At 36.1% G+C, this 15,613-nt stretch overlaps 2 protein-coding genes across 4 annotated transcripts; one reads left to right on the plus strand and one right to left on the minus strand.

Moving 5' to 3' along the window:
• The first annotated feature begins 122 nt into the window (after positions 1-122).
• On the plus strand, positions 123-4,887 carry LOC306857737 (transmembrane protein 130-like). 3 transcript variants are annotated; one of them, XM_079397858.1, is made up of 9 exons: positions 149-195; positions 505-667; positions 785-864; positions 941-1,112; positions 1,203-1,345; positions 1,430-1,514; positions 1,664-1,866; positions 3,110-3,222; positions 4,707-4,887. In XM_079397858.1, the coding sequence occupies exons 2-9, from the start codon at positions 660-662 to the stop codon at positions 4,833-4,835; spliced, it is 933 nt and encodes a 310-aa protein (XP_079253984.1). In that variant the 5' UTR covers positions 149-195; positions 505-659; the 3' UTR covers positions 4,836-4,887. The 3 variants fall into 3 exon arrangements, with proteins under 3 accessions (XP_079253982.1, XP_079253983.1, XP_079253984.1); XM_079397856.1 differs by having other exon boundaries at positions 123-667; positions 764-864; positions 4,707-4,886; XM_079397857.1 differs by having other exon boundaries at positions 132-667.
• Positions 4,888-7,784: 2,897 nt separating this feature from the next.
• On the minus strand, positions 7,785-13,282 carry nptx2b (neuronal pentraxin IIb). Its single transcript, XM_079397835.1, has 5 exons — positions 12,664-13,282; positions 11,619-11,838; positions 11,023-11,267; positions 9,963-10,142; positions 7,785-9,718 (listed from the first exon to the last, which is right to left on the minus strand). Exons 1-5 carry the CDS (start codon positions 13,078-13,080, stop codon positions 9,491-9,493), a joined length of 1,290 nt encoding a protein of 429 aa, XP_079253961.1. The 5' UTR covers positions 13,081-13,282; the 3' UTR covers positions 7,785-9,490.
• Between the last annotated feature and the right edge of the window lie 2,331 nt (positions 13,283-15,613).

Here is a 15,613-nt window from a genome sequence, read left to right on the forward strand (position 1 = left end):
TAGGGGTGGGGTTAGGTAAGGGGGATCATTTTGTTTGTATGATTAAGAAACTCCCAGCAGTTTGAAAACACCCACAAATTCAGAAACGCCCTCTTTTACTCTGCAGAGACCTCAATCTCACTGAATCTGGTACCCTAACAAGCACGACAGTGAGAGTGATATGTGTACATCGAAGATTGATATCAAAATCATGAGGTATCAGATTATTCAGCTGATAAACATTTCAAGCTTTACCTTAGAGCGCCACTTTGTGACCATTTGTTTTGTTGTGTTGTAGTTAAAGTAAATTCATAGGCTAGCCTACTGAAGCAAAAAGTGTGACTAGTAGCGCTAGTCCCCACGTAGGGCTTGCTGCAGCCCACTCCTAGTCCACGTATTTTAAAAGCTTTGGAATAATATATAGAGACCTTTGCATCCTTTAAAATCTATCCAGCAGTCTGTCGAGGAATGAGCTTGTGAATTAGCCATGTTTCTGCATGAATTATGTTTTCTTCGGCATCACAGCACACATCATTATTCAGATGAGCATAAGGATTCAACACGTGGATATGATTTCAAGCCTTTACAAAACAGCGTGAAAGACATAAAAGGCTTGACTCGGTCATACTTTCACAAGCTGTCGTCTGTACACATTTAGAAATCACTTCTGACGAGTCCACATGAACGGGTATGTATATTAACATATATAAACATGTGTTTTTCTATTATGACTAATTGTTTGGTCTTCATTTTTTACATTCATGTTGAATGTTTACATTGCAAGCTGCAAATTGATTTCCATCAGGATCTGGAGTGTTCTTGTTCTCTCACTGATTTCCTCTCTTGCTTTTGGGATACCTGACGAGTTATCCCATCAGATATCTGGTAAAATGTCTAGTCCTCTTTTGTCTTTCGACTTGGTTGGTTACTTGGTGGTTACATTGTGTCTATTTCACTATAGGAAATGTCAAAGGAAGGATTATTTTCCGTCAAATGGAAGGGGATTCAACATACTTGCGGGATAGTGGGAAGTTGGCATCTTACATACCCACCTTGGTTTCATTTGAGCACTTTGACTCGAGACATACCCTTCGCTCTGTCACTTTCACATATACATGGGACTTAGGCAATGGGTGATTGTTATGTGAATAAATACATCAATTTCAATAAACTAAATGTTTATCTTTGAACTGGTTTTCTTTACAGCTGACATTGTTTTTTAGGGACGTGCGTAAAGGCCCAGTGCCTTTTGTGAAATGTCACTACACTTCATCAGGGAACTACACATTTCAGCTGAGCATTGAAGCCAATACACCCCAACATTCCAGAATGACTGGGCTGTACTCTGTAGATCTGACTGTGTTAGGTGGGTGCAGAATCATTATCTCTCTTAACCGACTCTTTATAGTACCAGTGGTGTTAACATGTCAAAAATTATTTTGTTTTGTAGATGCCATAAAGAGCGTTGAATTGAGAGGACCTTTAATTTATAACGTTGATCAGAGCAGTAGTCTATCTTTTCACGTTGGAGGAAGGTAAATGCATTTGAAGAAAGTAAAAAAAAATATTTGGGACTTGTGAGGTCTTTTATTTTTTTTATCATATCTTTTATTCTCCATCATCCTGAAAAAAGTCAACAGACTTGACTTTTTATTATTTTTTCTATTGCATGTGATTTGTGTAGTCCACCGGTTTGGCTGTGCTGGAGAGTTTTGTCTGAATGCCGAACACCCAGTCCAACTTCCTGCAATTTAGTCAGGCTCTACGGGAACATATTCAATCTGAACTACACCTTCAGATCAGTAGGAACGCATTGCATAGACCTGAGTGTGAGAAACAATATCAGCAACCTCCAGATGTCATACAACATCTATGTGCAGAGTAGCCGTAAGTATAATACTTTATCTCAAACAATTTACCTTTCTTCAGTCCACTGGAAGAGTTTCCTGTATTAAGTGGAAATCCTTGTTTAGCCTATAAAGTATCATATTTCTCATGTTTAATTGGAACCTATAATGAAAATTATGTCATCATGTATGACTTTTAGCATAATTTCAAAAGCTGTTGCTTTGCATTCAATGAAAGTGATAAAAGTGAATGTGGACATATTTATGGGGACATATGTAGTGATGCATTGAAAGATTATCCATGTGAATGAACATGACCATTAAAAATCACCGTTTGCGTCAGGATATTGTGCCTGACCACATTTGGATCTAAACAGCATCACTTGTCTGCATTGAAGGCCACTGATTGTTCATTCATGATTCATTCCGCCTCACCATGAAGAAGTCTGAATTACCCAACAGTATGCCATTTTGACTTCCAGATTGTCAAGAAACATTATGGCTTCTCACAGGTTGCAAAAGAGGTGTAAAGTATTAATTAGGTCATTCTAAAAAAAAATTATAAAAACATAAACTCCTTCATTCAACACGCTGGTTCCAGTCCTCCAATTTGATTGGTCAAGCAGCATTCCAGAAGTGTGAAGACAGTCCAACAGCGCTGTGCCTTTCACTGTTTGCACTCGGCTTTAAAGTGTTTGCACGGTTTAGACTGACTGTATTAGTTTTATGTGTTTTTCCTTAGTGTCTTTTATACTACATCGTTAAGCCCGTAGGTGGCGACAAGTGACTGTCTTAATGAGCAACTGATTGAATCATTATTCAACAGATTTGTTCAAAATACTGATTTATACAGAAAATAAACAATGCCACGGCCTGTTGCTTGGGAATGTAATGTGTGGTTTGTCTTGTGGTGGTAGTGATGAAAAGAGTTATTTATTGTGCAATACCCTTTAAACTCTGAGCAAAATAAATTATTCCAAATGTGTGTTGCCATAAAGATAAGCCTACTTGTCAAATTAACTTAAACTTTTTAACTTAGACCTATGTGATTGCATAGTGATACATCACCTTGCAAAATTACTTCCAATAATTCAGAAAATTGTTTGAGATAAATGTGTGCCCCGTAAATGCACAAGTGTTCCTGCTTATGTACAGCAAAAGAAATATCACATCAAATATTAGGCTGTAACTTGGTTATGCAGTGCCATTTCCCACTAATCTTTGTTTGCTTTTTTTGTGTGTTATACATTCACTCTCACATGTATATATGCTTTCCCCCCTAGCTGTGAGTTTCATCTTCATTTTGCCCTGTGCTGCAGTGATAGTTGCTACTCTCATATTCATCTCTGTGTCAGTGTGTCGTCCACGGCAGCAATCCCTCATGTCTAAGGCTCTGGTGAGTGATTCAGATCAGAAAAGAGAACAATAACATACAATAATGTGAATGTGCTTGTAGAAATGCTTTTAATTAAGTGTAACATTCAGGTTTGTCCACTAGAGGCTGACATAGATCAGAAAGTATTTCCCTTTGTTAGGGAGTTATTTTTGTTCATCTGTATTCTCAAAAATGGTCATTCAATTAATGAGTCGATGTTTGTTTCTTTCTTTTGTGGTTGTGAAGTTGTATAACTATTCTCTTGAAATTAAAGTATGAATTAAAGACTTTATTGTAATATTTTTAAAGGTTATGCAATTATGAAACCATTTCTGTCTGGTAGGATGATTTTAAAGTCGATTTCTTTAAATCAGTGTAGTCTTAAAACATAGACAAATATTTTTTTAAAGTGTCTTTTTTAAATGACCTTATCCTAATTTGTTGAAATAAGTGATGAAATGTTAAATTTAACAGAAAATAACGATATTACTCCTTGATCAATTGTTAGTTGGTCAGACTAGTCAGCCTTAAAGGAATGGTTCACCCTCAGGCCATCAAAGATCGGGAAAAGATCGGAGCAGATTTAGAGCAATTTAGCATCATATGACTTGCTCAACAATGGGTCCACTATAGTGAAAGGGTGCCATCAGAATGAGAATTGACACAAAAAACACAATAATCCACAGCATGAATCCATATGATGTCTTGATGTGAAAAGCTATACGAAACAAATGATTAAGATGTTTTAAATTTAAACCATTGTTTTTGGACAAAGAATATGATGATAATGTTCTTGATAATGTTTCCCGCAGTGAAAGAATCTTTTAATCTCTGTTGTCCTCTCACATCAAAATCCATCAACATATTTGTATAGAACTGTTTTTGCGTATAAACAGTGCTTGATCTGCAAATCATGATCTTTAAGATGGTGTTGATCTCTTCTGATTCAGATGAGAGCATTATTATGAATAGAGGACTTTTTAAACATCCTAAAGGTATAGACACATGCAGCTTTTCACTTCACAAGACATTTATTTATGGACTGGAGTCATGTGGATTTCTACTGATGCCTTTATCAGTTGTTTGCACGCACCATGACGGCACCATTCACTGTAATGTGTTGCTAAATTTCTCCAAATCTGTTATGATAAAGAAAAAAACTCATGAACATCGTGAATGTCCTGAGGGTGAGTCACAATTTTCCTTTTTGGGTGAACTTCAACATGGTGGCTGTGTTTATGCAACTAGCCATCCTCCTGGAAAAATCAAATTTGCACTTTTCATAAAAACTAATTTTCATAAGAATCACATTATGTACTAGTTTTCCAATAAAGGTTTCTGTTTATGAAGGAAATGAGAAATGACAGGTCAGCACATCTCCTTTAAAACAGTGGAGTGACAGTTTGAAGTGTAAGATTATATATAATCTAATATAAGAGAATATGTATTTAGGTGTCATTGCCAATTATAATAAATGTCCGTTTTCTCTTTTTCTGTGTCTACAGATGGCAGATCTCTCCTTCACAGAAATCGAGCTGCATGCCAAAGATGCATCTGTCACCTTACAAGATAAAACCAATGAAGCCCAGCCACTTCTTCATCAGCCAGAGACTTCCTACAGCACCCAACCCTGATTGCCCAGTCTACATTACACTTGAAGTATTCATTAAAATCAGTCTTTCATTGAATTCTTTTGTCACGTTGTCTATTTATTTACAATTAAAACTAAGAAAAAGGCAGGTCTTTACTCAACACCCTTTGAATCAACACAGTACAAGAGTACTGAAAGCTTTTTGCTCATCTGATTCACTCTTCTCTTTCAATGTGAATGCACTAATGCTTTCTCTGCATTTTGGGTTTCAAGGTTTACTTCATGAAGGTTCCATTTGTTAATGCAAAACTCCTTGAGAACCTAATGGATGTTGACACTGGTGATGAATCTTTAAATGTATTAAAGTACATGAGGTTAGAGCGATTGCATGCAGTTCAACAAGCGTGCCTTGGAATATTGTTACAGTTTTATACCTGACCCAAATGTACAAAACGCACCGCTATACAGAACGATCATATTTCTTTGCTAGTGATTATGAGCGAGAGCTTCCTTGTCTAAAACCCAGCGCTCTTTCTCCTGGAATGAATGAGTCGACCTGTATTTTCCTGCTGTGATGATCAATGACATTTGCCATCTGCACTGTGAGGTACCAGGAAGACAAGAATTACATCTTCACAAGGGACTGCAAAATACCTCTCTAGGTTAAAGGCTACAGATGAGCAATGCATCATACGTCTAGTAAAAACTGTGCCCTTCAGCTCAAAAGTGGCTGAGGCATTATTCTTGCCCTTGGAAGTGTAGCAGGAGTCATATATATATGTGAAAGGTCTTGTTTTTTTACAAAAGTTTAGCAAAGATTTGTTTCCATGTTTTTTTTTCCCCACAAGGAAACAGTCGTCCAATTAATAAAACGTGTAATAGCTTAAAATACCGTTCAAACGTTTGTGGTCGGAAAGATTTTTAAAAAAAAAATGTTCTCTTGTGTTCATTAAAGCTGTATTTATTTGGTCAAAATACATTACAGTAGTATTGTGTAAAAAAATATTACAATTTAAAGTAACTGTTTTCGGTTTGTTATTTTAAAATGTAATTTATTCCTGTGATCAAAGCTAAATTTAGCATCATTACTCCATTGTTCAGTGTCACATGATCCTTCAGAAATCATTCTAATATGCTGATTTGGTGTTTAAGAAACATTTTTTATTATCATTATCAATATTTAAAACAGGTGAGTAAAATTCTTCTTTTTTTAGGATTCTTTGATTAATAGAAAGATCCAAAGATCAGCATTTATCTGAAAAAGCTTTTGTAACTTTATACACTGTGTTTTAGGAGAAATTATGGAAATTAACACTTTTAGCAAGGATGCACTAAATTGATCAAAAGTGATGATTATAGGATGATAAAGACATTTATAATTTCTATTTCAGATAAATGTTGTTCTTCTGAACTTTCTATTCATCAAAGAAACCTGAAAAAAGTCTACTGTTTTCAACATAATAATAATATAATACATGTTTTTTTGAGCAGCAAATCAGACAATTAGAACGATCTCTGAAGGATCATGTGACTGGAGTAATGATTTGAAAAATTCAGCTTTGAAACAGGAATAAATTACATTTGAAAATATATTCAAATAGAAAGCAGTTCATTTAAATAGTAAAAATATTTCACAATATTACTGCTTTTGCTGTATTTTGGATCAAATAAATGCAAATTTGATGAGCAGAAGAAAATTATTTAAAGAATATTAAAAATCTAACTGTTGAAAACCTTTTGACTGGTAGTGTACACACACACACACACACACACACACAAGGATTATTTGATGATTAGAAATATGAAAAAGAACAGCAATTATTTGAAATACTGTATAAACCTTTTGTAATATTATAAATGTCTTTAATGTTGCTTTTTTGTATAAATTAAATGTAATACATTTAACCTTTCTTATGCATTCATCTCAATAAAACTATTCAATTCTTTAAAAAACAACAACTCGCTGACCCCAAACATTTGAACTGTACTTTAAATGTTTGCATTGTTACTTTATTATTGTTTTACACTCCTTTGAGACCAACTACAAACTTTTGGTGACACTTTATGGGATCAATTCTCGCTAGTTGCTTATTAGTATGCATATTAATAGGATATTAGCTGTTTATTAGTACTAATAAATCCCATATTAATCCCTAAGACCCCTTAATACTACCCCATACCCAAGTATACCTTACTAAATTTAATAAGCATTATTAATAATCATAATCTTCCTTATTCAGATTAACTCTGCTTTCTGGACTTCACACATCATTCAGTAATTCAATCCGATATCTACTTCACTTTAAAGCTCATAATGTTAATGTGTGACTGAAATGCATTTGGCAGAGCATGAGTAAACAAAATTCTTTCAAGTGTTAATCATCTCAAGGATGTGAGCTGTGAGGAAGCTGGAGATTTTCTCCCCCTGTAGGTGAAGGTCACAGAAATGCAGCTGTTTTCTTTCTAGAACCCTAAAGACCTTCTCAACTTTCCAAACTAAAATACTGCATGTGCCACTACAAGCAGTGATCAGCTTTTTATCATCATTTCCACCTCTCTAAAGGTCATTTTCTTTTTTTAAATCGTTTGTTTGTCCAGTCTTGGGAAATGTTCCTCTGTGACACGAGCTTTGGCTTGGGACTGATCTCATCCTCTTAAGACAGGCTAATGCCCTCAGAGCCACCTGTCCGTCAGAGCAGTGTGATTACATGCTCTCCCTCCATTTTTTGACCTCAACCACATTTATACCTGCTGAGGTAACATTCAGAAAACATACTTAATTACAGTACTTTAAACAGTGCAGTATATTTTGGTAGATTTAGACAGAAAATCCCCACTGCCGCAAACAAGGTCAACGAACAATGTCTGCTGTAAAGAAAATTGCTATTCAATTTTTTTTGTTAATTTATTTATTGGTGCTAAAAAACCACACTAAACCACAAAGGAAAAAATAGCAGTGGAAAAAATGGAGACAGAGTAATAAAAAAGACTTCTACGCAAACTTATTTTTTTTATTGGCAAACACAGGTTAGCAGTGTCAAGCAATCCCTGAATAATTGGCACGGTAAACAAAAAAAGGCTTTTAAACAACATATGGGTATCCTGACATTCCATAACAAACAAAACAACTCCAGATTACATATCTGAAAAATGCTTCATTTTTAAAACTGGGTATAAAAATATGATAATATATTTCAAGAAACAGACCTTGCAACATAATTCACAGTTCATTAATTGTCTTCAAAATATCTGACAGTGTTAAAGCATTCATAATCTTCAATGGGTAATTCAGTCAGTGTAAACACGGGCTTTAGACGCTAAAAAGAGTTGATTCTCAATATTGTTAAATATCTATTTATAAGAATCTATGACAGATTTTAAAAAGAAAGATTTATGGTGCTTTAACCACATTATGAGCTTATTAATGTGATTTCCTATACCAAAGTCTAAATTTTAGACTGTTTTACAACACAAGATACAAAAGTGTTCCTCTAATATACTATATGACCTTGTTCTTAAATAAAAACAGCTTTGTAATGAAATCATGTTACATTAGGATCTCTAAGACCTCAGGGCAACAATACACACTCAAAGAGGACACAGAAAGCCATGAGTACTCCTTTTTTTTAAAATCTAAAACCTTTTGCTGCGTTCACGCGATGATTTCTAGATGACAAGCCAGGATGTCCTACTTAGAGCTGTTCATGTCCTCAGAATTGGAATTATGAGTTTCTCTAGCAACACTTAACACCAAAATTAATCGCGTAATTTGAGTAATCAATAGATGAAACCACAATAAAAAAGGTAACGAATGCCTTATTAATAATCTTATAGTTTATTCAGTGGGACATTTGAAAGTTATTCTGCGCTAACTCTGTGCTAGCTACATTAAAATGTATAGTATGCTTTTGTTTATTTTTATTTACCGATTATTCGGAACAGTTGTCGGATACATTATTAAGATGAAATATGATGAAATAACTGTTTAACTACATTTTACTGCTGAAGCTGCTGCCATTTTTAGTGTTTCCATATGACGAGTTAAAAAAAATCCGTTTACAAGTTGCAGTTATGAGCTCTACGAGGACATGAACGTTTTTTACAAATCTCATAATTCTGGTAATTCCAACATGCCACGAAACCACGAAAGCGGTTATTCTAACAGGATAAGCATACGCATGTGTGATTTTTTTGTGCACCAAAAAGGTGACATGGCAATGTACCATGGAGTATAATGTAAATACACTGTACACACTGTGATATGGTATTTATCAGAGTACCATGGTAGTACCATCTGATACAATACGTTTTGTAATGGCAATGTCCTTTAGCCACAAATATGTCGACTGAATATATCAACTGAAATGTTACATTTACCTGCTTTTTGTAATCTATCCAAGAATATTGAAATATATAATTGATATAGTTGATTTAAGTAGATTTTTCTAAACTAATTTGCTACTTTTTGTTTAAGTGATGAATCTTTTTTGAGGATAAAAAGGATTTAAAAGGATAGTTCACCCAAAAATGAAATTTACCCCATGATTTACTCATCCTCAAGCCATCCTAGGTGTACATATTGTATTCTGAAAGAACTTCATATCCACCTATGGATTGAGGGTGAGTTAATCATTGGGTAATTTTAATTTTCGGGTGAACTATCCCTTTAATATTGTTCACTAATATCTGCAAACACCTTTAATTGTCAAATAGCCGATCTTCGCATAGCTCCAGCGGCCACTTTGATGCTCCACCAAACACCTCGATGTTACTATCAGTCCAGGCCACCACATTCCCAGGTATGTAGGATGAGCAGTTTGACATGGCAATGATATCCGTGGAGCGCAGGATCCGATCCCAGATGTTAAAGTGGCTCAGTTCCCCCACAAAGGCCTGGGTGGCATCAAAGCGTCCCCCTACTGCATCCTGTTGAGGCCATAAACGACAGGCCTCGTTAAAACAACAACAATAACCCCTTTTATTCTCTCTTAAGAGGATGTGCAAGCTGACTCTATGACATTGTTTACTGCCTGAGGTCAAGTTTTATTTACAGTGTAAATTTCATGAGTCAGTACAATGTTGTGCAGGGATGGCATAAAATTACAGATACAGTGTGACTGGAATGGGAATGCAGCAAAAACGTCTGTATCAGCTCTGCTTATGTTCTCACCTGCTCTTGGCCCAGGATGAGGACTCCTCCCTGTTTGATAGGGTGCCAGGGGGCCAGATTTTCTCCTGATCCCAATCTTTGGCCATCCTGGTAGGCTTCCCAAAGCCCATCCCTGGTAGTCCAAGTGATGCAGATATGGTGCCACCTCCCATCGCTCAGTGATAGAGGTAGTTGTGCCGCCTATTTGACAACAGTAGGCATTACAATATTACATTTTTTTAGTATTTCGTGAAGCACAAAGTGAGATCTTAGGTTTCCTTTTTATACACAGAATTGTACTACCAAATGTTAAATAACAAAAAAGCACCATGCAAGTATCCATATGGAGTTGTTGTGGAATTAAAGCTATACTTCACCCAAAAAATGTTTATTCATCCATTTATTCATCCTCATGTCATACCAAACATGTAAAACTTTTTTTCCTCTGCAGAAACACAAAAGAAGAAATTCTGAAGAATGATGGTAACCAATCTGTTTTGGTTACCATTGGCTTCTATTGTGCAGAAAAAAAAACAATTAAGAAAGTCATGAGGGTGAGTAAATGATGACAACTGTATTTTTTAGTTGAACTACCCTTTTAACTCATTGTACACTGATAATCTTCATTTACGCCCTCAAATCTCATTTGCAGTCGTGTTTTTTAAACTTTCCATGTTCCATTTCCAGGTCACGTGAACCCAGTGGTGTTAGGCGTCAATGACGTCAATCCTCACGCAATGTTTCTAGACGGTATAAACAACTCTGATACTTCTATGCTGCTTTTCCTTTTTTGGAGTTTATCAGGATAAATCACCATCCATTACATTTTTTTTTTTTTTACTATTTTTACAACTATTTATTGAAAAAAAAAAAAAAAGTATGCAAGTAACTTCTATTGTTAATAAACATAAGAAAACATTAGTTCTCTTATACATTCATTTTAGTATTATCTATGTCAATGCAGAAGGTATAAGCTATAAATGATGATTATTAATCTGCAGTGTAATAATAGTAATAATAATCATCAGTGTCCTCAACATTCAATGCCAAATTTTAATTTCTTACTACGCTGGTTCTTTACCTTGTCATTAATGAGTAGTTCTATAGGGTTATGGCCCCATTCGATCAGTACAATCTCATTTGCCTGTCCAGGCACTCCATAGGAAAACGGGGTTCCAATGCCGGGGCTCGAACCTGACTTGAGCCACATGCAGATAGTGAAGGCGTACATTTCTGGCAGGCTTTTCTTTACTTGTCCAAAAAGGTAATTTGTGCGAAGAGGAAGAGAGATCTTGAAATTCTCTGGTGATTTAAATCCAGCTCCTCCTAAAGTCAAAAAGTGGTTTTAAAGATTTATTATTGCGTCATCTCTGGAAGGATGTAGAAATAAACTGAAGGACCACAAAACAACCTGAGTACCCCCTTAGCATTGGAGAGTAATGAAGTCCCTAACTCTTTTAAATCAAACATTAAGAAAAATAATGTGAACAGCCATGATCAAGAGTAGAGGAAACCAAGACGTGAACAGAAAAATATGGGAATATTTTTATCAAATTTTGAAGCACAGTGCTGCTAAATAGTTACAAACATTGAAATCAAATGTGTTACAACACTGCCTTGTCTCCTGTACTTGGGAAAGAAGAATGACTAGAGAACAAAAGAGTGTTTTGTGCAGACCTTTCTCCAGTTCAGAGATCCTGTTCATGAGAGAGTTAAGAGTACTGTCAGTGCGCTGGCGATGAGCGACTGTCTCATTATATAGTTGGGACTTCTCTTCCTCAAGCTCATTGACCTTCTTGAGCAGTTGATTTTCCAAGTCCTCCAGTCTACGCTGCAGTAGATTTCTCAGCTCATTAGGAAAGGAGGCACCAGAGATATTGGCTCGCATTTGCTGTTGCTTTGAAAAGTTAAACAAAAAAGAAAAAAAATGAAAAGGTTACTTTTCAAAGATTCCTATATTTAGCTGACAGGACTGTATAAATGATTTTCTTTGCCTTACAGGACCTATTCCGTTCTAAGAACACTATACAATGAAGTTCCTTTGTACATATAATCCAGTTAGTTTATTTTGCATGCATGTTTCTAATTATTTTATTTAAAACTACAATTTATACTACACCATGGAGTATAAATAATAAAAAAATAATAATAATAAAAAAGTAAATACAGTTCTGCTAGGGGCAAAATAAATTGCTAGGTCTCCATATGTTAAATTTTTTTTAATGACACAGGTAAGCAAATACAAATATTTTTAAGAAATTCAATTGTTGATAATTAATGTAAATGGAATACACAAACAAACAAACAAATAAATACGGTTAAAAAAAGCAGCAATTTTTTGTTTCCAAAAAATTTGCCTACCATATGGCAAGACCACTTCTGTGAAAAAAAAAATATTGAAGGCTATTAGGGTTACCGTTCACTCCATCATTTCACACATTCAGATTAACACCTGACATTTAAGTGGCACTGACACATTCCAGCCATTTTGTCGCTTGGGGCATCGTAAGTAACTTTGGCATTTGTGGTTAAGGGATAGAGACGCTACTAACTAATGAGATAATCCCTGTAAATCTTCAACGCCTCCACATAATTACCAAAATAGTGGTGGTGGCAGAGAAACTTCCGGCACAAATGTGATTTTAGTCATTTATTCTGCTTATTTATTTATGTAGAACATGACAAAGCGTCAAATTTATATAGGTAAAATAAAACCTCTTACCTCTAGATTTTCCAGTCGATCTTTTAGACTCTGCATGGTTTTTCCAAGAACGTCAATGGAGTCATTTGGATCTTTAGGCACATCATCCATTGTGTCCTTATTCATTTTCCGAAATGTTTCGGAGTCAGACTCACACCGTGACAGTTTAGACGTCAGCTCTTTAATCGTTCCCAACTGATTGACAATTGTCTCCTTCTGTTGTAAGATGGTCTCGCGAAGTTGCATGACGGTGTTTCTCAGTTCCTCCTCCTCGACCGACGCGCTTTGAACAGGCAGAGACTGCATGGGGCAACTGGTATCCTTGTCAATGGGGACTGCAGTACATAGAAAGCGCTCACCTTTTTCATTTTGTCCATAGACAACTCTTACACACGTCAGTGCATAGATGCATATGAGTCCGGCGAGCAGATGAAGCATTTTGGAGCGATGTAATAAAGGCGCGCGGAGAGGTTCAATAATATGTATGCCAAAGTAATACTGAGTTGAATCGCAAAAGTGATCTTAAACTACACATACCGAGTAAAACATTTTCATCCGTGGATATTAGGCTACTTATGATGCCCTGCCCTTTAACACCTGACGCTGCGCTCCTCGCGCTAGTGCTGCTTACAAGAAGAGCGACACAGTCAACAAATGAACTTCAGTGATTGGATGGATCTGATTGGATGTGGTAGCTATTAACGTCACTGGCCCAGAGTAGCTATAAAATAAAGTTCCTAAAAAAAACCAAGCCGCTTTAATCCAACACGTTAGCGAGAGAGTTTTTTAACACCTAGTGCTTTGGGTCTGTTATTCTGGGATTTTATTTATAGCAGGTGACACATTTTGTTTCAATGGCTGTACATTGATATAACATGTTCATAGCCTATTAATTTGTTATAGTTGCATTTTAAAACTTATTCTTAAACTGTATATATTTTTAAATTAAATACAAACACTAGTAAAAATGGACTTTCCAAAATTTTGTGTGTGAATTATCTTTAGTAGGCTAATAAAATTGTTAATGATTACTATCCTCCATCACCACTCCCACTGGAAACTAAAAGCAATACATAAAACGTAGGCTTTAAACTAAATAACAGAGAGTGTAAGTGGTGTGTGTGTTAGTCATTTTCACATTTGAAGTACATTACATAGTCACAGACTGCCACAGTAGAAGTACAGGTACATCTAAAAAGGTCAATATTTTTCATCACTCATTTCAGAAAATGAAACCCATATATTATATAGATTCATTACACATAGAATGAAATATTTCAAGCCTTTATATCTCGAAATTTTGATGATTATGGCTTACAGATAATGAAAACCCAAAATTCAGTGTCTCAGAAAATTAGAATATTACATAAGATCAATAAAAAAAGGATATTTTAAACAGAAATGTCAGGCGTCTGAAAATATGTTCATTTCTATGCACTCAATACTTGGTTGGGCCTCCTTTTGCATGAATTACTGCATCAATGCGGCGTGGCATGGAGACAGTCAGCCTGTGGCACTGCTCAGGTGTAATGGAAGCCCAGGTTGCTTTGATAGCGGCCTTCAGGTCATCTGCATTGTTGAGTCTGGTGTCTCTCATCTTCCTCTTGACAATACCTCATTCTCTATGGGGTTCAGGTCAGGCGAGTTTGCTGGCCAATCAAGCACAGTAACACCATGGTCATTGAACCAGCTTTTGGTACCTTTGGCAGTGTGGGCAGGTGCCAAGTCCTGCTGGAAAATGAAATCAGCATCTCCATAGAGCTTGTCAGCAGAAGGAAGCATGAAGTGCTCTAAAATTTCCTGGTAGATGGCTGCATTGACTGTGGACTTCAGGAAACACAGTGGACCAACACCAGCTGATGACATGGCAGCCCAAATCATCACTGACTGTGGAAACTTCACACTGGACTTCAAGCAACATGGATTCTGTGCCTCTCCAGTCTTCCTCCAGACTCTGGGACCTTGATTTCCAAATGAAATGCAAAATTTACTTTCATCTGAAAAGAGGACTTTGGACCACTGAGCAACAGTCCAGTTCTTTTTCTCCACAGCCCAGGTAAGCCGCTTCTGACGTTGTCTCTGTTTCAGAAGTGGCTTGGTAGCCCTTTTCCTGAAGACGTCTGAGTGTGGTGACTCTTGATGCACTGACTCCAGCTTCAGTCCACTCCGTGTGAAGCTCTCCCAAGTGTTTGAATCAGCTTTGCTTGACAGTATTCTCAAGCTTGCGGTCATCCCTGTTGCTTGTGCACCTTTTTCTACCCTATTTTTTCCTTCCAGTCAACTTTGCATTGAATATGCTTTGAAACAGCACTCTGTAAACAGCCACACCTTTCAGTAATGACCTTCTGTGACTTACCCTCTTTGTGGAGGAGGTCAATGATTGTCTTCTGGATAATTGCCAAGTCAGCAGTCTACCCCATTATTGTGGTTTCAAAGAACAAGAGATACCTGGTATTTATACTGCAGGGATTGTCATTAATTGAAACTCAAATGTAAATATTCTAATATTTTGAGATACAGATTTTTTACTTTCATGAGCTGTAAGCTCTAATCATCAAAATTAAAACAAAACAAAACACTTTTGAAATGTTTTACTTTACATCTAATGAATCTAAAATATATGAAAGTTTAACTTTTTGAAATAAATTACAAGAAAAAATGAACTTTTTCACGATATTCTCATTTTTTTAGATGTAGCTACTTACATTGCAGTGGTGTCTATAATGTGATACGCAGGTATACGCCGTACCCGAAACGTGACGCACGTCACGTCAACATCGGACGACACCAGCGCGAGAAGCCGAGTGAAAGACGTTATGGTAAGTAAAGATTAAAAATGTAAAGTCATAATTCATTGTTTGTGTTCAATTATTTCTGTATCCACACCCTCATTGTGTGCCTGTTCTAATCTGTGTACGGGATGAATTTAGATCATTGTAGCCATATAGACCTGCATAACTATCGAATATTA

Source organism: Barbus barbus (genome assembly GCF_936440315.1).
Source record: "Barbus barbus genome assembly, chromosome: 38".
NCBI lineage: Eukaryota > Metazoa > Chordata > Actinopteri > Cypriniformes > Cyprinidae > Barbus > Barbus barbus.